The 27,899-nt window shown below is 37.1% G+C and overlaps 1 protein-coding gene across 1 annotated transcript; it reads left to right on the top strand.

Annotated features, from left to right (window-relative positions):
• The first annotated feature begins 431 nt into the window (after nt 1-431).
• LOC117930227 (mediator of RNA polymerase II transcription subunit 14) lies at nt 432-27,655 on the top strand. The gene is made up of 8 exons (XM_034850758.1): nt 432-762; nt 6,120-7,199; nt 14,003-14,100; nt 16,827-17,001; nt 21,573-22,596; nt 22,709-23,727; nt 24,501-25,582; nt 26,120-27,655. The coding sequence occupies exons 1-8, from the start codon at nt 553-555 to the stop codon at nt 26,922-26,924; spliced, it is 5,493 nt and encodes a 1,830-aa protein (XP_034706649.1). The 5' UTR covers nt 432-552; the 3' UTR covers nt 26,925-27,655.
• The last annotated feature ends 244 nt before the right edge of the window (nt 27,656-27,899 follow it).

Raw genomic sequence — 27,899 nt, forward strand, 5'->3', positions numbered from 1 at the left:
ATAAAAAATTTATAATAATATTTAAAAAAACCTAAGTATCGGTATTTATCAAACTTTCAATATTTATTCTTAAAAATGTATAAAAAATTTAAATTGTTAAATAAAGATACAAAGAATAAAACTCCATAAATAAATAAAATCAACGAGATTTAAATGCACATGCAATATGATTTGATTAGTCGTAAATATATTTTTAATATTTTATGAATATTATAATATTTTTAAAAAGTATAAAAAATAAATATTATGTCATAGAATAAAGAAACCCTAAAATAAAATTTTAAAAAGGAAAAAAAATGAAAATATTGTCCAAAATTTAGAGCCCAGGAAGAAGGAAGATAAGGAATAGACTAACGGACAGACAAGGATCCGACTCGTACCCAAGTTCAAGAAGTGTTTATAAGTTTCCATTTTCAACTCACTCTCTCTCTCTAACTTCTAATATGTTGTAGAGAGAGGAGAGTGTCTGTTTGCTCTCTCTCTAGAAAAAAGCCCTAGCTTTCTCCATGACCCTGACGCCATAGATCCAATCCACCACAATCTGCGTCTTCAATGGCCGAGTTAGGGCACCAAACAGTGGAGTTCTCGACTCTGGTGAGTCGAGCCGCGGAGGAGTCTTTCCTCTCTCTCAAGGACTTGGTGGAGAAATCCAAGTCCTCCGACCAGTCCGACACCGAGAAGAAGATCAGTCTTCTCAAGTTCATTTCCAAGACTCAGCAACGGATGCTTCGCCTCAATATTCTCGCAAAGTGGTGTCAACAGGTCAATTCTTTTTCTTTTTCTCGGTTTTCTTTGTTTTCCTGGAATTTGTTTCCCGAGAAAGTAGTTTTTCGATCAAATTTAGAAAACTGTGATTAGCTGGGCGTATTTGGATTGGGTTCCGAATCTCGGTTATTGGGAGAATGTAAACCTATGAAGAAATTGGAGTTTTCGGAGGCTGCTTAATCTGCTGCTGTTGTTGGCTTGTGTCTTTATTTTTAATTTTTAAAATTCTATTGAATATGTCATTTTCGTCTGATTGCCTAAAAGTTAAATGTTAATCAGGGCTTTTCAGTGAAATCTTTATGGGGCTTTGTTTGGTTTGAGGGAAACATTGTCGGGAAATTTTGTCCCCAGAAAATATATAAGAGATACATTTCTTTTAAATGAAGTGAAGGAGAGAAGGGATATTACAATTTTTCATAATTTCTGGGGTAGGATATCCATCAAGATAAATGGGACTTTATGGAGAATGTTCTTCTGATAAATTTTCTTAGGAACTATTTTCTATTGAATAAACAGAAACTTTGGAACTTTAGAATTCATGCTTGTTTTATGTCAAAAAATTTCCTGCCAAATATAACAGATATATTTCAAAGATTCATTTTTCTTCCAGGGCTGTTTTCTGTTGAAATAAACAAATCCTTTTGGAACCTATCCATATTTTGTGGTTTTCAGCAGCATTTACGTTTTGTATTGTGCCTTCATTATTAGGAAGGATTGTAAACCTTGGTTTTTTATCTTCTGATTGGTTGCTAGGAAGTTTCCGGAGATGATTTAAAAAAAAGTGATTTTTTGAATCTTATGTCATTATTCTTCTGGTTCCTTCAATTGCCTATCAAAAAAAAAAAAAAAAAAAGTTATGGTTCTTTCATTTCCAATTAGAAAAAGAAGGAAAGTTAGAATGAAAATTTTGCCTTGATTTACCCTAATAGTTGCATTAGGACGAAGGATGCTTATATCTAAAATTGGTCTTCTTCTTATTTATAATTGAATTTGCTTCTTACTGTTTGAAAATAACAATTAAGATGCCATATGCTTGAATTTCTTATTACTGTCTTGAGCCTCACCTGGAAGACCTAAATACAATAGAAGATGTGCTGATACAAGATCGTGGGCATGAACACTGGAAGGCAATGGAACTGAACTAGCTTAGGCTGTTTCCCTTGCGGCAGGGAATGAAGTCAATTGTACTGATAACCTAGTCAAGATTGCAGACATAAACACTGGAAGGTGATGGAACTAAACTAGTTTAGGTTCTTTCCCTTGCGGCAGGGAATGAAGTCAATTGTACCGATAACCTATTCAAGATTGCAGGCATAAACACTGGAAGGTGATGGAACTGAACTAGCTTAGGCTCTTTCCCTTGCGGCAGGGAATAGGGTTAATCCCTCTTAACGATCCTAACTATCCCTATGGACCATTCTAAAGGTTTCAGTACTTGTGCATCTTGGACTCATGGCAGTCCCCTAACAAACTTGGTTTATGCCAGCTTTCCAAATCATTGTTGGAGTTCTGCCCGTTATATGATATCTATTATCTATGTATCTGTGTCTATATATCTATCTATCTATCAGTATCTATATATCATTTATCAATCCCTGTATCTACCTATCCATCTATCTCTCATACTTTCATCTTTTGACAGTGTTAATTCCATTGGATTTCAAGTGAAGGGAGACGCATTGGTGTCACCCTAGCTCTCTAGGATCAGGATTCAATGGCATCTATAGTTCTGTTGTGATATTGGATAGATCATGATACTTACTATCTGATTACCGGATGAAAAGAAACAGAACAAGGTGGAAACTTAGATCTTGTCATAAGAAAAGTAAACAATTTCAGGTGGATGAAGCATTGGTGTAATTGATCTGGATCGGGATTTAATGGCATGCATAGTACTTGTGATATTAGAATACTATCAATGACTGAATGAGAAGATAATGGAACCAAGTTGAAACACAGATATTTTTGTTAAGAACTGGAAAAATAGATATTTATTAAACACTTATGGTAAAACAGATATTCCCATTAAAAACATAGAAATGTGGATATCCATATAAACACGCATTTTTGTTAAAAACTAAAACCATATTATGGAAGCACAAATATTTTCATTAAAAAACGTGGACATGGATTCAGTGCACTGTGAAAGTTAAATTCTGCTGTGGTATTTTCCAGAAGATAAAATGGGGACAATAGTTTGTTTCAACAATTAGAGGTGTAATTGCAAGGAAACTGCCAATCATAGGTCATATCCTCATGGTACAGAGATAAGAAAAACTGAACTATGAAGTGTGCATGTAAGGAGAATTGTATGGAGAAACTGTCGGAGAAATTTCAAGAGATAGTTAAGAAAATATAAGAAGCTAGAAAAGGCTATGGTTTCACACTTTTTATGGACATTCCCCTTGGATCTTTTCCATATGTGCTAAACATAATCTTGCCTGTCTCCCATTTTATTGGAAATTGCTTCATTTTCATTCCTTCATCAATCTTCAGAGGTGTTAATAACATGGGTAATTTATTATACTCCGGTGTCTCAACATGCCTACCTTAGATTTGATGTTTGATAACCACTTAATCTCATCTCTTGGTTCATGGGCATATGAGCATATGAGCCTATGGAAAGATATTAGAAAAAGTTGGGAAGAGTTCCGTTTCATATTAACTATCTGAATTGGAAAAAGATAGATGTGCAAAAGTTTGGTGGGATGGATAGGTGGGGGAGCTTAAGTTGAAGGACACATTCCCTATGCTTTTAAGAATAGCCTCCTCCAAGAATTCTACAATTGCAGATTTATGAGATGGAGGAGGCTAGGTGGTCATTGGGAGGTTCGATTTAGAAGACCCTTCGAAGATTGGGAGATAGAATAGGTGACACAAGTTTTGAAGCTTAGTTACCCATTGAAAGTACAAGAAAGAGAGGACACCTTACTCTGGAAAGGTAATAGGAGGGGAAAATTTAGTGTTGAGTTGTACTACAAATCCTTAATTTGCTTGGAATAATTAGTATTCCCAACCAAAGAGATTTGGGGATCTCATGCTTCACTTTTTTTTTGATCGATAAGCAAAAGAATTGTATTGCAAAGAGGTGCTAAAATAGCGACCCACAGAATTACAGTATAGAGACACTCACTCCCTTACAAAAGGACCCAAAACAACAAGGAAAAACCAAAAAGCCTTCTCCCTCATCGCGAACCCACCCAATCTACAAAATCTATTAAGGTTGAAGGACCATCTTTTATCCACAATTTGGTTTCCGACCAAAGTAAATACACAAAAGAAGCTTTCAGCCTTTGGATGGACAACATGCTATCCTCTAAAGCAATTCTATTCCTTGCCTTCCAAATGGCCCAAAACAAGCATAATGGTCCCACTTGCCATACCTTCTTTCTCTCTTCGTACCCACGAAAAAGCCCTTCCACCCTAAAAGGGTTTCCTTTACCGAAGAAGGAAACACCCAAGTAACTCGAAATAAAGAAAGGAACAACATTCACACTTCCCTTGTTTTTTCACGATGAAGAAGGAGGTGATCAATCGACTCCTCAAAAGTTTGGCACAGAAAGCATCTATTAGCCAAAGCCCAACCCCTCTTTTGCAAACGGTCCAAGGTTAGAACTCTTTCCCACGAAGCCTCCCAAGCAAAGAAACTTAATTTGGGCTGCACACAAGAGTTCCAAATAATCTTTGAAGGGAAAGAAGCAAGAGAAACCGGCTGCAAAGCCCTATATAAAGACTTAACTGAAAAAACCCCATCTTTTGAATCGATCCACCTCACCCTATCCTCCTCATCCACACTAACCTTCTTCCCATCCAAGCAACAAAACAACCTTTCCACCTCTTTCAACTCCCAATCATTGAAAGGTCTATTGAAACAAGGACTCCAACTTTCCCCCCTTTCCCCACGGCTGTCCAAACTTCATTTACCCACGCCTCTTTGGAAGTTGCTAGAGCAAATAATGAAAGGAACGCCTTGCACAAAGGGGTGGTTCCGCACCACTTATCTTTCCAAAACCTCACCTTCTTTTCATCACCCACCACAAAGTCAAAATAAGGGGTTACTAGATGTCCCATCTTACTTATTGCTTTCCACAACCCGACTCCATAGGCCTCCCTAGCCTCACAAGAGCTCCACCCTCCTCTTTCCTCCCCATATTTCCTTCTAATCACTTGGTTCCAAAGGGCCTTTCAAAAGCAAAGCGCCAAACCCACTTGCCAAGGAGAGCCCTATTGAAAGTCCCAAGACTCTTAACCCCTAGCCCTCCTTTACTTTTTTCAACACAAACAATTGGCCACCTTACTAAGTGCGGTTTTTGCTCAAGAGCCCCACCACCCCACAAAAAATCCCTTTGAATCTTCTCCAATCTCATTCTAACCACCTTAGGCAGCTGGAAAATAAACATGAAATAAATCGACAAATTGGACAAAGTACTTCGAATTAAGGTAATCCTCCCCCCTTTTGAAATGTATTGACGCTTCCACTTAGAATGTGTTTCTTTGCATGGGAAGTTGTTTAGGGGAATATCTTAACTATTGATACGTTAATGAAGAGGGGATAACCCATGGTCAAGAGATGCAACCTTTGTAAAGATAATAAATAATCAACTGATCACATCTTGATTCATTATGATAAGACAAGAGTGTTATAGGCATTTTTGTTAGCAGTCTTTGGCTTGATTTGGTGTTTCCGGTTTCAGTGAGAACTCTACTCCTTGAATGGAAACTTAAGGGGCTAGATAAGAAGGGAAGAATAGTTTGGTGCTTGGCTCCGATTTGCTTATTTTAGTGTATTTGGAAAGAGCACAACCGAAAGACTTTCAATAATGAAGAGCTCTCAAATCAAAGATTGAAGGAGTTCTTCATTTAATCACTTTTAGAGTGGTCTATGCTTCAATGGAAATGGAGAAGCCCTCTATTTTGAATTTCTTAGATTCTCTTTCTTGTGGTTAGCTTGCCTTGTTTTTGTAGGCAAACCTTGTTTATGTTTGGTGCTTGTTTTGGGATGTTTTGTGTGTACTGCCTATACGCATAGAGTGCACCCTCCCTTTTTGGTGATTCTTTATACATGCTTTTGTTGTCTATAAAAAAAAAAAGTATAGTCCATGTAATCTGAAAATTGTGAAATATCACTATGCCATTTTATGAATGGAGCTTGTAATTTTTATGATTTTATCTTTTGCTTCCTTTTGCTTGTTCAAGAAAAAAAAAAGCATTTTGTCATATGCTTTCTGTAATTGAAGTAAGAATGTCCATTGGAATTCTTTTTTGGTGAATCATAAAAGTTATTTTCCTCCAATGCTCCAAGCATTTAGAATCTCTAACTCCAATTTCTCTTGTTAATGCTGCTGTGTGTGCAGGTTCCATTGATTCAGTACTGTCAACAACTTGCATCTACTCTATCAAGTCATGATACATGTTTCACACAGGCTGCAGATTCACTTTTTTTCATGCATGAGGGGCTACAGCAAGCTCGTGCTCCCATATATGATGTTCCATCTGCTGTTGAAGTCCTTCTTACTGGAACTTATGAACGTTTGCCTAAATGTGTAGAAGATGTGGGTGTGCAGGGCACATTAACTGGAGATCAACAAAAGGCAGCTTTGAAAAAGTTAGACACACTTGTACGGTCTAAATTACTTGAAGTTTCACTCCCAAAAGAAATTTCTGAAGTTAAAGTTTCTGATGGTACTGCATTGCTGTGTGTGGATGGGGAATTTAAGGTTCTAGTTACCCTTGGTTACCGAGGACACCTGTCTATGTGGAGAATATTGCATTTGGAGCTGCTTGTTGGTGAAAGAAGTGGACTTGTGAAACTAGAAGAACTGCGACGGCATGCCCTCGGAGATGATTTAGAGCGTAGGATGGCTGCAGCAGAAAATCCATTTATGATGTTATACTCAGTCCTCCATGAGCTTTGTGTTGCACTCATCATGGACACTGTCATAAGACAGGTAAAAGCACTACGGCAAGGAAGATGGAAAGATGCAATTCGATTTGAGCTTATATCTGATGGAAATATTGCTCAAGGAGGGAGTGCTGGTTCCATGCAAATGAATCAAGATGGAGAAGCTGATTCAGCTGGTCTACGAACTCCTGGGTTAAAAATTGTATACTGGTTAGATCTGGATAAAAACTCTGGTACAAGTGACTCAGGATCATGCCCATTTATAAAAGTTGAACCAGGACCAGATCTTCAAATAAAGTGTCTTCATAGCACATTTGTTATAGATCCACTTACTGGCAAGGAGGCAGAATTTTCACTTGATCAAAATTGCATTGATGTTGAGAAGTTGCTGCTAAGAGCTATATGTTGTAGTCGATATACTCGTCTTCTTGAAATCCAGAAAGAACTGGCAAAAAATAGTCAGATCTGTCGGACCATGGGGGATGTTATTCTACATTGCCATGCAGATGAATCTGAAGTTGACAATAAAAAGGTTGGTTTAGTTTTTGAATGTTCCACTTTCTTTATTATAACTATTATTGACCTTTTTTTTTTTTTTTAAAAGAAAGATGATTTATTTATGTAGCATGCACCAACAGACAAGCTCCTTATATATGAAGGGTTATGGACCCCCAGTTGGATTTCCAGCATGTGAAATTCCTTGTGATCATATATAATGATCAACAAATTATGCATCTGATTTGAAATTTCTCTTATCTATGGATGAAAATGTTATCAAGAAAAGGGGAGATCTCCCTATTTGCCAAGTAATGAGAAAAAGGCAAGCTTTTTACCTAGAAATACTAAAAATTCATCGTCTTTCTTTTATTTGTTTTTTTGCAGAGTATTTTGTTCACTGTGTCAATGCAGATATCCTGACTTGTGAAAACTTGCAGTCGTCATGATTTGAATTTTTTTTTTCTTTTTTTTTTTTGGGAGAGGACTTCAGCCCCTCTGAAATGACCAAAATGTCTCTTCAAAATAAGATATCTTGTCGAAATTTTTGCATTTCAATCATCGTTTATATTAAAGCAAAAGGATAAAAGAATCTGGAATATTTTTATGGAGCCTTTAATTTCTTAACCTACTTATAGATTATAAATATAATAAAATTCCTTTTAGTTAATATTTACACCCCATTATCACACACACACACACCCAATTTCTGGATTTTGGTTACTTGTTTTGTAAAATATTTTTAAAAGCATCCCCTCTCATGCATATTTAATAACCTCATACTGTTCAAATATAAAATGTTAATACTTTTAAAATAAAAATTGTAAGTGCTTCCTTTGTGGCAGGGACTTTTGTTTGTCTATGGATGGTTTGACAGTGACAACTCAATGCTTAGGCTATGGAAATTTATTGGTTTGTTTGAATGGGAAGTTTATTGGTTCTGGAATTTGATTAGTTTCTTCTAAAAATTGATTGTTTTACAATTTTTTAAAAACAGGCTGGAAACGTCTTCTCTTATATGGTTTCTGATTTCTGGTTGAAAAATATTTTTTGGTTAAAATGGAGAAAAGTTTTCAGTTAAAGATATGGCATGGTTATGGATTTTGGTTGGAAATGGGTATGAGAATTGTATGAAAATTAAATTGAGGGATTGGAGCAATCAAAGTTCATGGCTAGAAGTGTCATCAAACTTTGTTGTCATAGGCTAGTGTGTGAAGGAAGCCAATATATCTGTTGTTGGATGTTGTAGATTCCTCGGGCTCAATTGTGGCAGTTGTTGTTCTCCATTTTGGTATTCAGTGGATTAAGGAGACTCTTCTAGGGTGGCATGACTCTTTTGTAGATAGAAGGTGTATTAATGCTTTTGAAGAGCTGCTTCTCCATGTATTTTTTGAACGATGTAGAAGGAAAGAAGTAGGAGATATTTTGAATATGAGGAATTGTCAGATCAAAGGCTAAAAAACATTTTCCTTGACAATATCTCTTTGTGGGTTAGGGTGTACATAGGTGTAAGCTATACACCTTTGGTTGAATTCATAGGTTGATTGGGTCCTTGTTGCGGGAGGGAGTATTTTTTTGTGTACCCTCTTTTATGATTTTTGTTTGGTGCTCTTTGTATACATTTTGTGTACTCTTGTGCGCTTTTTGCATTAATTAACACGCACTCTTAGTTATCAAAAATAAAAATAAAAAAAATAAAATGGCCTAGCTCTTCTTTCTTCTCCTTTCTTTTTGGATGGAAAGAAACAGGATTGCTTTCGATAATGAGGACTTTTCGGTTTATAGGTTGAAAAATTCTTTTGTTTGTGATCTTTGGGTGTGGACAAAGTCAATTGTAGATGAAGGTCCTCTTCCTTTACTTAGTTTTTTTGATTGGCTAGGCGCTAGATGAGGGTCGGTTTTGTATCTTCTCTTTTTTTGTGTGTGCCTTAAGGGGCCTTTTGTATACTCCCTGTATGCTATTGGGTTTTCCTCAAGGTGCCCTTTTCTAATATATTTCTACTTTTGCCTATCAAAAAAAAAAAAAAACAGTCCTTACTTGCTGCACCCTCTAGGACGCGCCTTCTCCTTTTTTTTTTGGTGTTTTGTTAATAAATCTTAATTTTTTGCCTATAAGAAAAAGAATACCAAATGTGATCTCATATTCACCTTTTTATATGTTTATTTGAAAAATGAACATTTATGATACTTTAATGTTTAATTATGTAATGCTTTATCCCTTTGATTGATTAGTATGTGATATATTAAATCCATATTACTAATGGCATCAAAATGATCTATGGAGTGACCAAAAGATCCTTTCAATTGACTAGAATCCATTAATTGAACAAGTCTAGATTTTATGAAACCATATTAAATGTTCACTGATGCATTCCATACCTTGCCTAAACATTGATCCTTGTTTACCAAGCAAACATTTTTCTAACCAAGTCCAATTTTTTCTTGATACGTTTCTAAAAAAAAAAAAAAAAAATCCTATTCTTGTGGATTTTAACACAACTAACATAGAGATCTTGGTAGAAATGCCACTTTTGAAATTGAGCACAATTTCACAAAGACTTAGGTGGTGTTTGTTTTTTTGATTTTTTGCTTAAAACAATTTAGTTTTAGAATTTAGGTTGTTTGTTTTTCTATTTTTTCATGACTTATTATAAACTTTTTACTAAATAGAAAAAGCCAAAATATGTAACTTTTTCTAAATAGAAAAAATAACATATTGGTTTTTTTTTACTTTTTAATACTTAATAGAAATAAAATACTACAAAAACAAACAACGTAATATTTAACACTATTAAACATTAACGTTCTATTTAGAATTAAGTAAAAAAACAAACACCACCTTAGTCCACTTATTTATTGATAAGAGATAGGACATATTAATTTTCCTTTCCATTTTTCTTTTTGGAGTGTTTGTTGTATACTAAGATAAGACCCCATTTTGGTGTTTTTTAATATATTTTCTTTTTTCCTATTAAAAAAGGATAGTATGTATATATATATATATATATATATATATATATATTTTTTTTTTTTTGATATGTAAAAACAAAGAGTATATTAAAAGGAAACGCCAAAACAACGTCTCAAAGTATACATGAAGTATACACCAACCGCCAAAAGGCTCAACCAAGTGGGGGAGGGAGAGAATAAAAAACATCACTTACCCTCACTTAGACCCTAGCCAATCGATAAAGCTAAAAAGAGAAATAAGGCCCACATCTACAGACACCCTAGACCAAGACCACTAATTACAAATAAGAGTTTTTCATCCTTTGGATTTAAAACTCCGCATTATCAAAGCTAGCATATTCCTATCCTTCCAAATAATCCAAAAGATACATAATGGGGCCGCCTTCCTAGACTTTTTTGTGCACTTTACCCACAAAGGACCCAAGTCACCAAGGAGTTTCTCTTTAATTGAAGAGGAGAGAACCCAAGACACTCCAAAAAGAGTAAAAAGTAGCTACAATGGAATCCTTGTCTTTGCACAATGGAGAAGAATATGATCAACAATTTTTCTTTAGAGTGACAAAGAAAACATTTGTTTACCAAAGAAAACTCCCTCCTCTAGACTTGATCCAAAGTTATGGCTTCCCCTATGTGGCCTCCCAAGCCAAGAAAGCCACCTTGGGTGGTGCACAAGAACTCTAAATGATGCTCCATGGGAACAATAAAGGGTCATCGGGCTCCAAAACGGAATAGAGGGGTTTGATAAAAAAATTCCCACTCCTTGAAATTGCCCAAATCACTTTGTCTTCCTCATTTTTATACAACCTTTTTCCTTAAAGCTTTAACATATAACACTCCACCCTTTCTACCTCCCAATCATTAAACGATGTAGAAAAGCAAGGAGCCCATCCACCTCCTTCGCCTTTTGAGTTCGAAATGTCTGCCACCCACGCTTCCTTAGGAACGGTTAGGGCAAATAAGGAGGGGAAGGAAACACATAACAGTTCGTCTCTACACCACTTATCCTTCTAGAATCTCACTCTCCGACCATTACCCACTGAGAAAGAAATTCTGTTGCTCAAAAGATCCCACTCCTTTCTTATGGTTTTCCAAAGGACAACACCATGCCCATGTCTCACCTCATGAGAATGCCACCCCTTTCATCTTCACAATACTTCTAGCAAATAACTTGCTTCCAAAGCGCTCCTCTTTCATTGATAAAGTGTCAACTCTACTTATAAAGGAGAGCTTTGCTCATCATTGAAATATACCTCAGGCCCAAACCCCCCTTGTCCTTCTATCCGAATAGATTGTCTTCCATCTTACTAACTAAGGTTTTTGCACAAGTGTCCTATCGTTGCACAAAAAATCCCTTTGAATATGCTCTAACCTCAGTTTAACAGTCTTGACATGCACAAAAGAGACAACTCCACTCCAATGCCAAGTCATCTAAATCATCCATCCTCCCTATAGGAATTTACTCCCTTTTGTCCAAATTGATTCTCAACCCTAAAATGGCCTCAAACCACATAAGCAACCGATTTAGATAAGTCATTTGATCCTGTGACACCTCACAAAACACGAGATTATCATCAGTAAACTATAAGTGGGAGATTTGAATCTCATCTCTACCCTTGCCCCCCTCACCTGCCACCCAGAAAGATGACCACCACTCACTGTCCTCTTAAGGAGACAACTAAATATCTCCATGGCAATCACAAATAAATAGGGAGAGAGTGGTCCCTCTGTCTCAAGCCTCTAGTGCTTTGAAAAAAACCGATTGGGGTTCCATTGACAAGAACAGAGAACTTTACTGTTGAGATGTACCATTTTATCCAACCAATCTACTTCTCCCCAAATCCCATCTTTTGCAATACCAACAACAAGAGATTCCAATTTACATGATCATACGCCTTCTCAATGTCAAGCTTACAAAGAACACTGCATTCGTTACTTTTCAACCTTGAGTCTACAACCTCATTGGCAATCAATGCTGCATCCAAAAAAAGAATAATTATGCTTTGTTCCCTAGGGATTGATCTAGTTATGTGGATGTTCCCTCTAGTTCTGAATTTTTCACTGACTTCCCCTGTTAGACACTCTATGTCTATTAATTGAGGGTGGGAGAAGATAAAAAATGGCCTTAGGTGTTTAAGGACCAAAACCCAACTTGTTTATTGTCTTCCACAAAATTGCCTTGAGGCTTGGCTCTAGTGGTGAGGGGTTGGGGTGGGGATGTGGGAGGTTCTAGGTTTGAGTGCCAACAGGGGTTAAAAGAAAATCAACTACAAAAAACCAGTCTTTCACTTGCCAACCCCCAAACTACCAGACACTTCTTGCTGTCACTGTAGTTACAGCTGTGTGCTGTTGGCTAAATGTGGTTCTGCTTAGGTAGAAAGCTTAAGAGGAATTTCATGACTCCCAGAGATGGTTTTGCCTCCAGGATGTACTGGGAAGAAGATATTTTTACTATTGGTGCTTCCTTTTCTAGTAGACCGTGTTCTTCTATTTATTCTTGGAGGATGCCCTTCTTTATAATTCCCTTTTTTCCTCTAATGAAATCTTTGTTTCCTTTAACAAACAAAATATCATTTCTTAGCCATCTGTTTGAATATAAATAGTTGTTTATCAAACTGATTTTCAGAATGTTTCTTAGCTATCTGTTTCCAAAGATTTTGAGTGTTTTGCCCTCTTTCATATTGGAAGTTCACAGAGAGGAGTTTAGTGCTGCTGGAGGTGCTAGATGTTTAAGGTTTTCTCCTGTTTTCTTTGAGGGGCAACAGGTGGGAATTAGGAGGATACACTATTACCATAGTGACTTGGTTGTCAAAAGGAGCAAGAACAGCCTTAAAATACTGTTCTATGTACCAGACATCTTTGGGCTTTGGCATTTTCAATCCCGTGGAATCGCTGTGGTTCTGGAAACCTTTTTGAAGAAAAAAAGAAACTACAATGTTTCCAAATGAATTTGTCAGATTCTAGAAAATGATTGTGGTTATGTGTTGATTGGTTATTTAGGGACAGCCTAGGTAACAAGTAATGTTTGTTTGATATTGTTGGCATATGTTTTTTATGATTTAGTTCAATATTATTCATTCTTTATGCACCACTGTTTAAATTATATATTTGCAAATTCATCATATTTGAGTATATGTTATGCTCTCGTCATGATATAGGCTGTGTTCTAGATTCCCCATGTGCATATCATTAGTCATTTCCTGAGTTAATTAAATTTATTGAAACCACCATCCATACTGTCTAAGATGACAATTTTCAGTTGGATCATTTATTGTTTTTTTAGTCAATTAGTATCGGCTGACATTTTTGACATGTTTATAGATTAATGTGCCAAGTAAACTTGCATAATTGACATTCAAAAAAATTTCTGGTTTCTTTTTCACCAATAGGAACTCCTGTTTATGAGTTTAATTGATTTACATATTTATGAATTTATCATATATGAATATATTATAGCATACTTTTGACATGATATAAGGTTATGTGCTAGATTCCCTAAGTGTCTCATTAGTGATTGCCCTAGATTTAAATTCATATAGGCCACCGTCTAGACTGTCTAAAATGACAAGTTTTAGTTGGACCATTTGCAGTCTTTTAATTAATTTATATCTTCTGACATATTTGACTTGTTAATGGATTAGTGAGAGGAAGAAATCTACATAATTGACATGCAAAAATTCTGGGTTTTTTTTGGTACTAATGGTAACTCCTATTTGGTGGTAAAGGATGGAAAAAATTGTCTTTTTCTTCCATTTTTGGTTGACAGCGTTTTAATGAGTCTATTTCTTTATATTTTGTGCAATTGCTGGATGGAGGTCATGATCTTGTGATTGTTATCAACAAATGATAATCTCTTATTATATCCATTTGCAGAAAGATATTAAGTCCAATGCCAGGGAATGTGAAGGGCAGGAAGTATTGCGCGTTCGTGCTTATGGCTCCTCATTTTTCACGCTTGGCATAAACATAAGGTTTTTCTTGTTTCATGCAGAGTAACTATATTTGTTTCATAAATGTTTTTTATCTGTGGATGCTATCTTTCTCCAATGAATACTCTACTAGATTCTAAGTTACTGTGAGTTGATCATAACGTCCGTATGTGCAAGAGTATGGATACTAAGACGAAAGATAACATTTTATGACCAAAATAAGGGGCATCTTTATGTATTACTATTATTAAGTAAAGAGACTAATTGGTGGCCTATGTATAAAATTACCCGAGTAAACCCCCCTTTCTGTTTTGATAAATACGTAATAATGGGTTCACGATCATTATGTTTACAACTTCTTATTTCACATGTCATATCTAATACCTTTTAAGCTTATTTTACAAATTTAATTTCTTTTTCCACATCTTAAATTCTCATGTATGCACATCCTCTGCCCATCTAGCATTGATAAAATGTAGCATTTCATTATTATATTTGATTCTGAGATCATGATTATTGAATTAAACTGATTTCATGGAAAGGTGGAATTATATTGCTGCATCCTACCTTAAGGATGGTTTAGTCTGTTACTGTTGTAGTCCCTTTTTCATAGCTGTTAAAGGCATGCCTAGGCCTGAGGTGCATCAACTCCCTAGTTTTGGTGCCTTGATTGTTGAAAAGGCATGCCTTGTCATTTTTTGAATTTATTTTTTATTTTTTAATTTAAGTCTAAATGATGTCTTTTTGGCCCTTTTCTGAGCTTCACAGCAAAGCAAAGGCAAAACATTTGCCCTATTCTTTAGGAGAAACTAAAGCTAAAACGTCATCCTTTTGCTTTTACCAAATCCAACTTATGACCCCCAAACAACCCTGCACCCCCACCCCCACCTCCACATGGTCTCCTCTCTAATCGCAATTTAATATGTTCTATGCTTGAAATTGCTGCTTGTGGTATTGAGATTTTATGTAATTATATATTTTAAATGATTAGAATCTTAATAATTTGTTATTTGGATTACAATTTTTGGATCATATTTGGTGATGGATGAGTGTGTGACAAATGTCTGCATGTCCAGATTTGCAATTTGAACATGTTGTGATTGTGCCTCACTTTGCTCAAGTGGGTTGTGCCTTGTGCCTAGACCTTAAGAGACCTTTGCCTTTTGGTTCACCTTGTACTTTTCAAACTGTGCCTTTTTTTTTCTTCTTTGTGGCATTTCTGCCTCTGATATGCTTTGTATATTCTCTTTGTAAATAGGTTATGCTTTTTATTGATTGATGTCGTTCTAATATATATCTATAATCTTTTTATCTTTCAATTAATAAGATAGAAGCAAGAAGGATAAAATATCCTACTGCTAGTACAATCCGACCAAAATTTAGAATTCCTTTTGACAAAAAAACTGAAACAATTTGTATTTAGGAAGATTACAAAGACAACTCAGAGAACCACTGCATGTTTCTTGGGCAGGGAAAAAATCTAGTACAAAAGAGACCAAAAGTTTGGCTCCTTCAAGATATAAAAAAATTTGGTGTAGCCACCCATCAAATTTCTGTGAATCCTTTTCCTTCTTGGTCATGTGTAAAATGACAATGACAGGATCTCCCTCCACTACAAGGTTGTAAAAACCAAGGGAAACGACAATAGCGGAATCTCCCTCCACTGCAAGGTTTGGAGAAGGCTTTAAGCACTACACCATGGTGATACCTTAGCACTCCACCAATCTTAGCTGTGCTAGGTTGCCTAAAGAGCATCCATCAAAATTCAATTTCACACAACCCTCATAAGGCAAGCTCTAAATAGGAAGAATTTCTTCAGCCATTCTCCTGTAGATGCACACAAGGTTTCAATCAAGGAAAGAAGGCCCTTTGAAGTCAGAACAAAGGCTTTTCTAGTGGAAGCCAAGAAAGGAGGAGAAATGATACAAATTCCATATTGTATCCATTTTAGTCTCCACTTATCCTAAACAATTCATGCATCTCTTTCCCAGTAGATAGTCCTAAGGAAAGTAAAGCTATAACAATGCTCAATATAACTCTACCAGTGCCCCAAAACCCATAAAGCAAATTATAAACATCTCCTTTGCACTTCTAGGTAGAACCCAATCAAGCTCACTGAGTCTATCCCAATCTCTAGGCCACATTGGTCAGGCCTTAGGGAATACTTTTTTTTTTTTTTTGGATAGGTAAAAAAATAGTTGTATTAATAGCACCTAAGCAGGTGCAAAAAAGTATACACAATGCATGCAAAGGCACCAAAGTGGCCCAAAAACTAGTTAATCAAAGCATGCCACTAATATGTATTGCATCTTCACTATCCTATGACACTTATATAATTCATGATATATATGATATGCAATTCTTACAATAAAAGCAAATTTTATTTTTTTGGGTAATTTTTAAGAACGATCAATTTTAAACCTCTTGTCTTAAAAGATTATTTCACTATTCTTTAAAAGTTACTTTGAGGTCAAAAGAGAAAGAAGCTTGAATCAAAAACATGCTTGGATTAACAAGCTCAGCAGCAAAAGGTGCTTTCTGTAAGTGGGATTAGAAAATTTGGTTCATCAGACGTGTTTCTTCTGTTTTTGTTTCTTCCTAACAATTGTTATGTATCGTCGTCTTCATCTAAGTTTCTGTTACTGAGAATAAAGCAATCAAAACTGAGCAAAATGGGTTGCTGACGATTATACCTGGTTGTATTCAAGAACCTAACTTTATTTTCTTTTTCTTTTAAGGATTTTCTTAGTTTCTTCTCTGACTTGCAGGAATGGGCGCTTTCTTCTTCAGTCATCCAGGAATATTCTTACACCTTCAACATTGTCAGATTGTGAAGAAGCTTTAAATCAGGGGAGTATGACTGCAGCTGAAGTCTTTATAAGCTTGAGAAGCAAAAGTATTCTGCATTTGTTTGCATCAATTGGCAGTTTTTTAGGCCTTGAGGTAAACAATGCCCCTTTTTCCCCCCCTTACCTAAAGAAGTTTCATGGATTGAACTTTGCACATTGGAAATTGAGAAATGTTTTGATGTCATTATTCCTTGGCATAACTTGTAGAAGGCTTAGGGGTTGTTTGCTAATCAATGTTAAGTTCTAAAAACTAAGAAAGTAAGCGGTCTTTGTAATTTAGTGCATCTAATAATGTAAAGCAGTTCCAAAGTAAAACTAATTCTCCTACAGCTGACTTGAAATTTTCAGAGACTTGACTTAATTTAAGCATAGTAATGATTGGTGGTTTTTAATGTTTCATAACTTTTAGATGCTAATTTTACCCTTTTCTTAAACCAAGCCCTGTTAGTCCTCAGGTCTTTCACACATTGAATCTCACTGGTAACAGGCATCTCCATGCTCTACTGACTATTATTCACTTTTCGATTTTGATGGTGCTAAAGAGTTGTCTTATCTTGAGAAAACAGTTTGATTACAGGGAATTATCATCTCTATCTCTTTTGTGTTCTTTTTTATAGGTCCAGGTTCTGTGTTAAAAGGCTGCTCTAGCCTCTATTGATTTATTTGCTAAGCTAAGGATATTCTTGAAGACTGAATTTTCTTTGTCATGTAAATGAGAGTGGTTCCAATGTCACAATTTTCTTCTCATATCTCTGTTTGATTCATCTGTAATTAGGTCTGCACAGAAAGTGGCTGTTATAGTGGAATGATGAAACCCTTTCCAATAGGCAACAATGATATATTAAAGGTGCCATGAAGGGTGAAACAAATAAAGGAACTCCAAAAAAAATACAAATAAAGGAAAAAAGCAGCCACAAACATGATCTAAGCTGACTACAGCCAATCAATGGGATCCAAGCCTTAGAGCACATAAATAAAGAGTTCATGCATAGAGCTTTTAAACTTAGAATTGAATGTTCCATGGAGAATCCTCTCCCCATGCCACTTGCCAAGTGAAGAAATCCACCTTACAGGGCACACAAGATTCCCACGTCAAGAAAAAGGAGAAATGCTCCTAGAGGAGAGCACCTTGAAGAAGGATTTACTGAAAAACATCCTTGCTAGAGCAATTCTAGAATATAGAGTTCTCCATATCCTATCTGATGTTGTAATTGTGGATAGTGACTAAGAAGGTTGGTACCAGCTTGAGTTCCTAATTATAAAAATTTATAGCAAAACTTGAATTCCAATGGCCACACACTAATAAGATTCCTATCCACATCGAGGAGAAGAACTAGGAATAGGTACTTAAGCGCTCATTTCCCACACACATCAGAGTGGAAGATGGTACTCTGAGGGGACCAAAATGGTAGTTGATCTATGGAAGACATTCCACCCCTTCTTGATAGCAGCCCATGGCCCCTTGCATGTAGGACCCCTACTTCCTTACAGCTCCACCTCTCTCTAAATGATGAAATCTCCGCACCCTTCTGTACATAGATTTCTTCATGAAGGATAGATAGTCATAAATTTTATGGAGATAATACTATTTAGAGAATTTTTTAAAATGTCATCATAGGGTGTATGGGAAAATTTATAAACAGGTTTAAGAATTTAAGTTTTACTTATCAAACGGTTTTTATTGTATTTAGTCTTAAATTTCCGTTGGTGCAACCATTCATCAAAACCTCTATGATAGTCTCCTTATTTACCTAATATAAGACTATCATAGAATCCCCCTCTACTAGAAAGGTTGGATAAACCCTTAGCCTTAGCAAGCTTTAGGCCTTCGAACAAGGCCAAAAGCCCTGCATCATTTTTTTTGATAGGCAAAAGAGCAGTATGGATTAAGGAGCCAAAAAAGGCCACACAAAACATACAGAAAGTATGCATGTGCGCCGAAAAGCTCTACCTTAATGGGTAGACCCACTCCTATATTTCTTGAGGATGCTCTTATTGATATTTCATGCATGGCTCAACGTTGTGTTATTAGTTATTGACTTGGAGGGTTCCAAGGCACATCAGTCTCGGTGTCTTGGTTTGGTATCGGGTGATACACATGATAAGATAGATTAAGAAGTTAAAAAAATTATAAAAATATTATGAAAATTGTTTTAAAAAATAAATATAATTAAATAAACTTTAGAAATCGATAAACTTAAAGACATACTAATATAATAATAAAGGGAATGGTTTCAATGTATTATTAACAATAAGTTAGCATATAAAATAATACACCATATATGATATATATATGATACAATTACCATATGAAATAATGCATTAACCAAATTGAAGCAATTCAAACCATAGCTTGGTATATAAAATAATAATCTTCAAATTCCCATTCATGACACACGTGACCATTTGTAGTCATAAATCATTTTTATATAAAATAATACATTTACCCCTTTTATCTTCAAATTCTCGATCCCACACCACAAATAGAAAGCATACCTAGTTTGGTAGAGGTAGAGAACCTCCTTTGAAGTCCACGCCCACATCACACCAGTGACATCACGAAGCCAGAGCAAAGAGGGAGCCAACATGCTGAGGTCATTTTTGATGGAAGAATTTGATGTTTCTCATTGGTTAGACAATCACCACAACAATGTGTTGACAGGAAGGATGTCTTCTTTCTTCTTCATCATCATCATCATGGTTTAGGTCATGGATTTTAAAACTCTTCCTTTTGAAGAAAATCTTTGATTTTTTAGAGATCTCTCAATTTTGATTACTCCTTGTTGTGATTTGAAAGGGGAAAAAATGATTCTTGGGTAAAACAAGGGAATGTTTGGATAACTTAGATGATTCAACCAAGTTAACTTGGAATCTTGACCAGTCAATCGAGTTTAATCAATTCTTGGCTGAGTTTATGATTAAGATGGTATTGGGTATTAGACTTGTCACGGAAAGATCCGAGGTGGATACAACTCAGCTGAGTTGTGCTACATTGGGTTGATTCTTTGAACCTTGATTCCATGATGCTCCATGAACCTTCCCCCCAATTCATAACTCTTCTGCGTCACCCATGCAACCCATCAAAATTCAACTTGATGCTTCCCATTAAAGGAGCATCCATGTAGGGAGTATCTTAACCAACCTTGCTGATATGCACACTAGGTTCAAGACTAGCACTGCAGTCATGCAATAGGCAAATTGCCTAGGTCACTACCCAATGTAATTGCATATATAGTATGTTATTAACAACATCATATGGCACTATCATAAAAACCTAAAATCACTAATTATAAATATGTCCTGGGGAACCTAATATGGCTACCGAACGAATGCTAGTTGTTTCTCCTAGTATGCATAATGGAAGATTCTCTGTGCAGATATACTATAAGGCTCTGAACTTGGATGGTAGAATCTCTTTTCCATGTAGATAGATCTGGTGATCACTTGCTGCTCCAATTTTTTTTCTTTTATTTATTTTTTACTTGATAGTAATTTGGGAGAGGATTCTTTTCTTCTTCTTTCCTTTTTGATAGGTAACTTGGAGAATTTTCTTACTTTGCATTTAGCAAGAAGAAAAGATATTAGCAAATTGGTGTTGTTTGTGTAAGCAAGATGATGAATCAGCCATGTACTTATCTGCATGGGGTGAGAAGGATTTTGTGGTCCTTTTGGTTTTCAAGTTTTGGTATTCCATGGCTGGTTTCTAAGTCAACTGTGGATGGTGGATACATCAAACAGTTGGAAGGGGAGTTTTTTAGTAAGGAGACAAATAAAGATGGCATGCAACTCTACTGTACTTGTTTTGGTATACTAGGACGGAGCATGTTAGAAGAATTTTTTTATAGTTTAGACCAGTATGAATTGAAGGTAAAAATTGTTTTTTTGTACTCGTTTTTTGTGGGGACTGATAGTTCTATGGAGATGAAGGCTTTTCTTTCTAGATTTTATTGATGATGTAAGTTCCTTAAGGTGTAAGGAGTCTTCTTTTTGTTTGAGTGACCCTTGTATGCATCCCTTCTACATAGGTTGCATTCGCCCCTTTTTGGTGCTCATTTTGTAATATTTTTATTGAAGGGGAAACATGTACCGGGCATTAAAATCCACCACAAATACTAAGCCATTAGAATTAACTTAAGAATAAATAGAATACTTGTAATCTGGTAGAACAAGAAAGCCATTTTAGTATTCACTTTACCAGCCCTAAAAGTTATCTGGATGGGTTAGAACAGTTTCATGTTTAAGCACTATGTAATGATCATCACATTTGTTACAAGAATCTCAGAGGAAGGAGAAAGGGAGAGAGGGGAGATACAGCAGGGAAAAAACTGAAAACAGCCAAGGCTGTAGCTACTCCTAAGATGCATCTGTATTAAGAACAGTGTTGAACTTGCAGATTGTGGTTTGTAGCATGGAAATAATTGTAAATAGGAGTCTCCTTGTTACATATTCTTAAGTACTTCATATTTTCAGTTCTAGATGGGATTTTGCCAATTTTCAAGTTAGATAAATTTTTTCTGCCGTGAACTTAGATTTAGCAAACTATTCTTGTAAATTGTAACTGATCAAATCAAGTTATCTGTTTAAAATTGTGCAGTGTTGCCTTTGTATGAGAAGAGCAGATTGTCTTTCATAGAATCATAACAAAGCAGGATTTTATTTTTGCAGGTGTATGAACATGGTTTTGCTGCAGTAAAGTTGCCCAAGCACATTTTGAATGGTTCAAATTTATTGCTCATGGGGTTCCCTGACTGTGGAAGTTCTTATTTTTTGCTGATGCAACTTGATAAGGATTTCAAGCCCCTCTTTAAATTACTAGAGACTCAGCCAGATCCATCTGGAAAATCTAGTTCTTTTGGTGACATGAATCATGTGATACGGATCAAGAAAATTGACATTGGTCAGATGCAGATGTTTGAAGATGAACTGAATTTGAGCCTTGTTGACTGGGGAAAGCTACTATCCTTCTTGCCAAATGCTGGGGTTCCTAATCAGACTTCTGAACATGGTCTTCTTTCTGAGTTCAGCCTTGAAAGTTCCATGCACAATCCTGGATGTCCTCCATCAAGTTTTTCATCTATTGTTGATGAAGTATTTGAGCTTGAGAAAGGGGCATCTCTGCCCCCTTTCTCTGTTCCGAATCTCTCTTCATCATACAGCTCACCTGGTTCTCATTTTGGTGCTGGTCCAATGAATCTTCCTGGTATGAAAGCTGGAGCCTCCTCTCCTAAGTGGGAGGGAGGCATGCAGATATCACAGATTAATGCCACTAAGGTTTCAAGTGTAGCACCCCATTATGGTGGTTCTCTATATTCTTCAGGCAATATGAAGGGCTCAATGCAGTCCAGCTCAGTGAGTTTACAATCTTCTGCCCCAGTAAGGAGTGCAGCTGGAAAGAAACTCTCAGCTTCAAAGTCTGATCAGGATTTGGCTTCTCTTAGATCCCCTCACTCTCTTGAGATTGGTTCTGGTACCACAATGGATGAAGATCATCTTAGATTGCTGAGTGATTCTTCAAAGGAAGCAGTTTCTGGCAGTCGGTCATCTCGACTACTATCTCCACCCCGACCAACTGGTCCTCGAGTCCCTGCTTCAAGTTCAAAACCTAATGGACCAAGAAGCTCATCTACTGGTCCTCTACCAGGATCTTTGAGAGCTGCTGGATCTAGCTCATGGGTTACAAGTCCCACATGTAAGATAACTACTCTGAGTTTATCTGTAGTAATTGGGATGTATGTGTTTTCTACTGGACATATTTTTCTTTTTGGTTAACAATATTTGACTGGAAAGTGGCTTTTTTTCAGCCCAAGCTCCAGATTCGGCAAATTTTCATGGCTCAAGTCATGATGTTGTTTCCAAACAGGATACACACTCGCGAAAACGTAGTGTTTCTGATATGTTGGATTTGATCCCATCTCTTCAAAATTTAGAAGCCAATACAAGATTTTATAAGAGAAGGAAAATCTCAGAGTCAGCTCACACTCTACAGCCTTTGTCACAGGCACTCATTTCATCAGAAATTGCTTGTAAAACTGAAGGATATAGTTACGGTAATCTTATAGCTGAAGCAAATAAAGGGAATGCACCTTCTAGTGTCTATGTTTCAGCTCTTCTTCATGTGGTTAGGCACTGTTCTCTTTGTATCAAGCATGCCAGACTAACTAGCCAGATGGAGGCACTTGACATTCCATATGTTGAAGAAGTAGGTTTAAGAAATGCATCCTCAAACTTATGGTTCCGACTCCCATTTTCCAGTGGTGATTCTTGGCAACACATATGCTTGCGGCTTGGCAGACCTGGAAGTATGTATTGGGATGTTAAAATAATTGATCAACATTTTCGGGACTTGTGGGAACTTCAAAAGGGAAGCAGTAATACAACATGGGGTTCTGGTGTACGCATTGCCAATACATCTGATATAGACTCTCATATCCGTTATGATCCAGAAGGTGTTGTACTGAGCTATCAGTCTGTTGAGGCTGATAGCATTAAAAAGTTAGTGGCAGATATCCAGAGGCTCTCTAATGCTAGAATGTTTGCACTTGGAATGCGGAAACTTCTGGGAGTGAGAATAGATGAGAAACCAGAAGAAATCAGTGCTAATTGTGATGGTAAAGCACCAGTTGGAGTAAAAGGTGTTGAGGTTTCTGATAAGTTATCAGAACAGATGAGGCGGGCATTTAGAATTGAGGCGGTTGGACTAATGAGTTTGTGGTTTAGTTTTGGCTCTGGGGTCCTAGCACGCTTTGTAGTTGAGTGGGAATCAGGTAAAGAGGGCTGCACAATGCATGTTTCTCCTGACCAACTCTGGCCTCATACAAAGGTTTGTATTCCTCCTTAGTTTGTTTCATTTTTGTTCTCCTTTCTTTTCCCTTTTTCTGTTGGTTTTAATGGTACAAATCATTGAGACTTGTTTTTCAATTTCAACGTTTAATACTTGCAAGTTTTTGGTGCTGCTGATTATAATATTAAAGTTTGAATTAGTTGCTGCATTATGCATATGCCCACTGCCGTAGCCTGTCAATATTGTGTTATTGGGATATCACTTGTAAGATATATATATATATACATCATCTATTTTCTTTTTTACTTTTTAAAAAAATTTGTCATGTAAAAGGAGATCCAAATTGCAGCCCAATGTTGCCAATTTATTGGTTTTCTGTCTTTTATTTAGTGTAAGCATCCTTTTTGCCGTAAACAGCATCCTGATACTATCATCTACCGTTGCTTAAAATATTTTGTTAGTAGATGTTCATAATGTCCTAATAAAATTTCGAATGGTGGTTCTTGATATCATATTTTTGCTGTTAGCTGATGGGTCATGTAAATAAGCTGGATGGAGTTTCTGCTGAGTATAGTTACCCCTAAAGCACTTAACAGAGTTTAAAAGGGCAACTATTTCAGATGCCAATGTGATTTTAACTGGGAAAGAGGAAACTTCAATATATTATGTTTTCTTTTGATTGCTTTATAGCTGATCTCTGTAGCATAAATTTGCCTTCATTATAGATCTGTTACGTTATATATATGGTTCCATTAGTTTCCAGTATGTATCCTATAAATTGTATGCATTTCATTTTTTTCTATCGTGTGCAGTTCCTTGAAGATTTCATAAATGGAGCAGAAGTTGCATCCCTTTTGGATTGCATTCGCCTCACGGCAGGACCTCTACATGCTCTTGCAGCTGCAACTCGGCCTGCACGAGCAGGTCCTGCTGCAGGTGTCCCTGGCGTAACAGTAGCCAACTCTTCAATCCCAAAACAGAGTGGGTATATTCCATCACAGGGACTTTTGCCGAGCAGTTCAACCACAAATGTTAGTCAAGCTACATCTGGGCCGGGAGTAACCCCACCTGCATCTGCTGCTTCAGGCCCTCTTGGAAATCATAGCCTACATGGTGCAGCTATGTTGGCTGCTGCAGGGCGAGGTGGTCCTGGCATTGTTCCTAGCTCTCTGTTGCCCATTGATGTCTCAGTTGTTTTGCGGGGGCCATATTGGATACGGATTATTTATCGTAAATATTTTGCGGTTGACATGCGGTGCTTTGCTGGAGATCAGGTTTGGTTGCAACCAGCAACACCACCAAAGGGTGGCCCTTCAGTTGGAGGGTCATTGCCGTGCCCACAGTTTAGGCCTTTCATTATGGAGCATGTTGCTCAGGAATTGAATGGCTTAGAGCCTAATTTTGCTGGTGGTCAACAGACCATTGGATTGGCGAATTCAAATAATCCAAATCCCAGTTCTGGTTCACAGCTTTCTGCTGCCAATGGCAATAGAGTTGGCCTCCCAAATTCTGCTGGGATTTCTAGGCCAGGAAACCAAGCAACTGGCATGAACCGCGTGGGAAGTGCTCTTTCGGCATCTCAAAATTTGGCTATGGTGAATTCAGGATTGCCTTTACGGAGATCACCAGGGGCAGGTGTCCCTGCACATGTAAGAGGAGAACTGAATACGGCCATTATTGGCCTTGGGGATGATGGAGGGTATGGGGGTGGATGGGTTCCCCTCGTTGCCCTTAAGAAGGTTCTAAGAGGTATTCTCAAGTACCTTGGAGTGCTATGGCTCTTTGCCCAATTACCCGATCTTCTAAAAGAGATCCTGGGGTCAATTTTAAAGGACAATGAAGGTGCTCTCTTGAATTTGGACCAGGAACAGCCTGCCTTGCGATTTTTTGTGGGGTATGTGCACCTATCATTTTTGTTCTGCCATAGTCTTATTGCTGTTATTGCATATAAACAACATCTTGCATAAGCTTAAAAGGTAGCAGAACATACATTGCCTGCACAGGATGCAAATAAACTATTTTTAGTATTTCAATAGGTAGGATTATAATATGATTATGAGTAGCTGCTTCCCTTCACGATGTTTGTGTTTTTGAACTTTTATCTTCATATTTGTCCTCAAATTTATGTTTGTTGTCATTATGGTCATTATTGCTGTTGTGTTATCATCATCTTCTAAGCAGTTTCTGCACTGCTCATTCATACCTTCAATTATTCTATTTAAAACAATCAGGCAAAATAATTTTGTGTTGGTTTATCTAATAGTTGCCCTGGATACAGATCTGAACAGACATGCACTAAAATATGTTCTTACACTCTTGAGAGGCTTATGTTTTCATGGTTATTGATACATGTGCATCATATTCTTCTGATATCTTGATTCCCAAAAAGATCTTCCTACTCCTGTTTTCTGATTACATGTCTTTCTATTAGGGGCTATGTCTTTGCTGTTAGTGTCCACAGAGTTCAACTTCTTCTTCAAGTTCTCAGCGTAAAGCGCTTCCATCATCAACAGCAGCCGCAGCAGCAGCCGAACTCAGCCACTGCTCAAGAGGAATTGACTCAATCTGAAATAGGCGAGATATGTGACTACTTCAGCCGTCGTGTTGCTTCAGAGCCATATGATGCTTCCCGTGTTGCATCATTCATTACTCTTCTCACCCTACCTATTTCTGTCCTGAGAGAATTTTTGAAACTTATAGCATGGAAAAAGGGATTGGCCCAGGCACAAGGTGGAGATACAGCACCTGCGCAGAAGCCACGAATTGAATTATGTCTTGAAAATCATGCTGGCCTGAAAATGGATGAGAGCTCGGAGACCTCATCTACATCAAAAAGCAATATCCATTATGATCGGTCCCATAACTCCGTTGATTTTGGGCTGACAGTAGTTCTTGATCCTGCTCACATACCTCACATAAATGCAGCCGGTGGTGCTGCTTGGTTGCCCTATTGTGTTTCAGTGCGGTTGAGATATTCTTTTGGTGAGAACTCAACTGTGTCCTTTCTTGGAATGGAAGGTAGCCATGGAGGCCGAGCATGCTGGCTGCGAATCGATGACTGGGAGAAGTGTAAACATAGGGTGGTTCGAACTGTGGAAGTGAGTGGATGTTCACCAGGAGACATGTCTCAAGGGAGGTTGAAAATAGTTGCGGACAATGTGCAAAGGGCGTTACATGTGAACCTACAAGGATTAAGGGATGGCAGTGGCGTAGCCACAAACTCGGGGGCAACATGATTGGTTAGTTTATCATCCAAAAACATAATTTTGAACCACCCGGAATTAGGAGATGTGAATGCTGGTGTTTTTAGATGGTAGATTCTTCTGCCATGTTGTGAAGAGGAAATTACAGTGATGGGGGAATGAGGGTTAATCTGATCACAGAGGTACAGTTAGAAATGACTAGCAGATTTGGCAGGGCAGGGAGATTCGGTTTGTGCCTTTTGGAAAGGTTTTTTTATAGCTTGATAATCAGGGAAAGGGTTGTAAGATAGGTTAAATAGAGAGGGGATGATGTGTTTTGGTGAAATCTGGGATGGTGTGGTCGGTTTTCTTTCTTGTACAGATCATGCTTACTGATTGGACAAGAAGTTTGTAAAAAAGATTGTTCTGCTGCAGTTGTTGTATACCCCCACTGGTCGCTGGCAGGATGGCCAAAATGTTACATACTTAGAAGCTCTCTTTATTTCTTACTTTTTTTTCTTTTTTTTTTTTTGGTAGTATTGACTTTTGTACAAGTTGCTGGATCATGTGAAAGGCCACCCACCCTTTTGCATGGGCACAAGATTTTGACATTTTTGTTTGGACTGGCATTTCCACCATTCCACCTGCCTACAAACCAGTGCCCAAGGCACAACAAATTTGTAAGTGGAGATCACAACCAGTGAGTTGATCAAGTTGGAGCAGACCAAACCCCAAACAAATGCTATCCCTATAATGAATTCTTACACGTCTCTTGGTTTTGGCCATTTGCATTTAGATTTCCACAAATACTTTCTAGAATTTATATTGACAATCGCCAATTTCTTATCATTACAGTTCACCTTACTAACAACGGCAGGAAAAGCCACCAACCAAATCAACCGCTTGTCCTCTTCACGTGAAGAAAACTAGAAAATCAGTTCCCACTGAATTCAATCCTGACTTGGAATCTCTATGAACTGCTAAACGGAGGAAAACCCAAAAAGAAGAGTCACACAATTGTGAACATTG

Source organism: Vitis riparia, chromosome 14 (genome assembly GCF_004353265.1).
Source record: "Vitis riparia cultivar Riparia Gloire de Montpellier isolate 1030 chromosome 14, EGFV_Vit.rip_1.0, whole genome shotgun sequence".
NCBI lineage: Eukaryota > Viridiplantae > Streptophyta > Magnoliopsida > Vitales > Vitaceae > Vitis > Vitis riparia.

Bases quoted from the DNA above. Each gene is read 5' to 3' on its own strand.
- LOC117930227 (XM_034850758.1), top strand. From the start codon at position 553: ATGGCCGAGTTAGGGCACCAAACAGTGGAGTTCTCGACTCTGGTGAGT. The intron at 763-6,119 runs GTCAATTCTTTT...CTGTGTGTGCAG, and splicing joins TCGCAAAGTGGTGTCAACAG to GTTCCATTGATTCAGTACTG. The intron at 14,101-16,826 runs GTTTTTCTTGTT...TCTGACTTGCAG, and splicing joins ACGCTTGGCATAAACATAAG to GAATGGGCGCTTTCTTCTTC.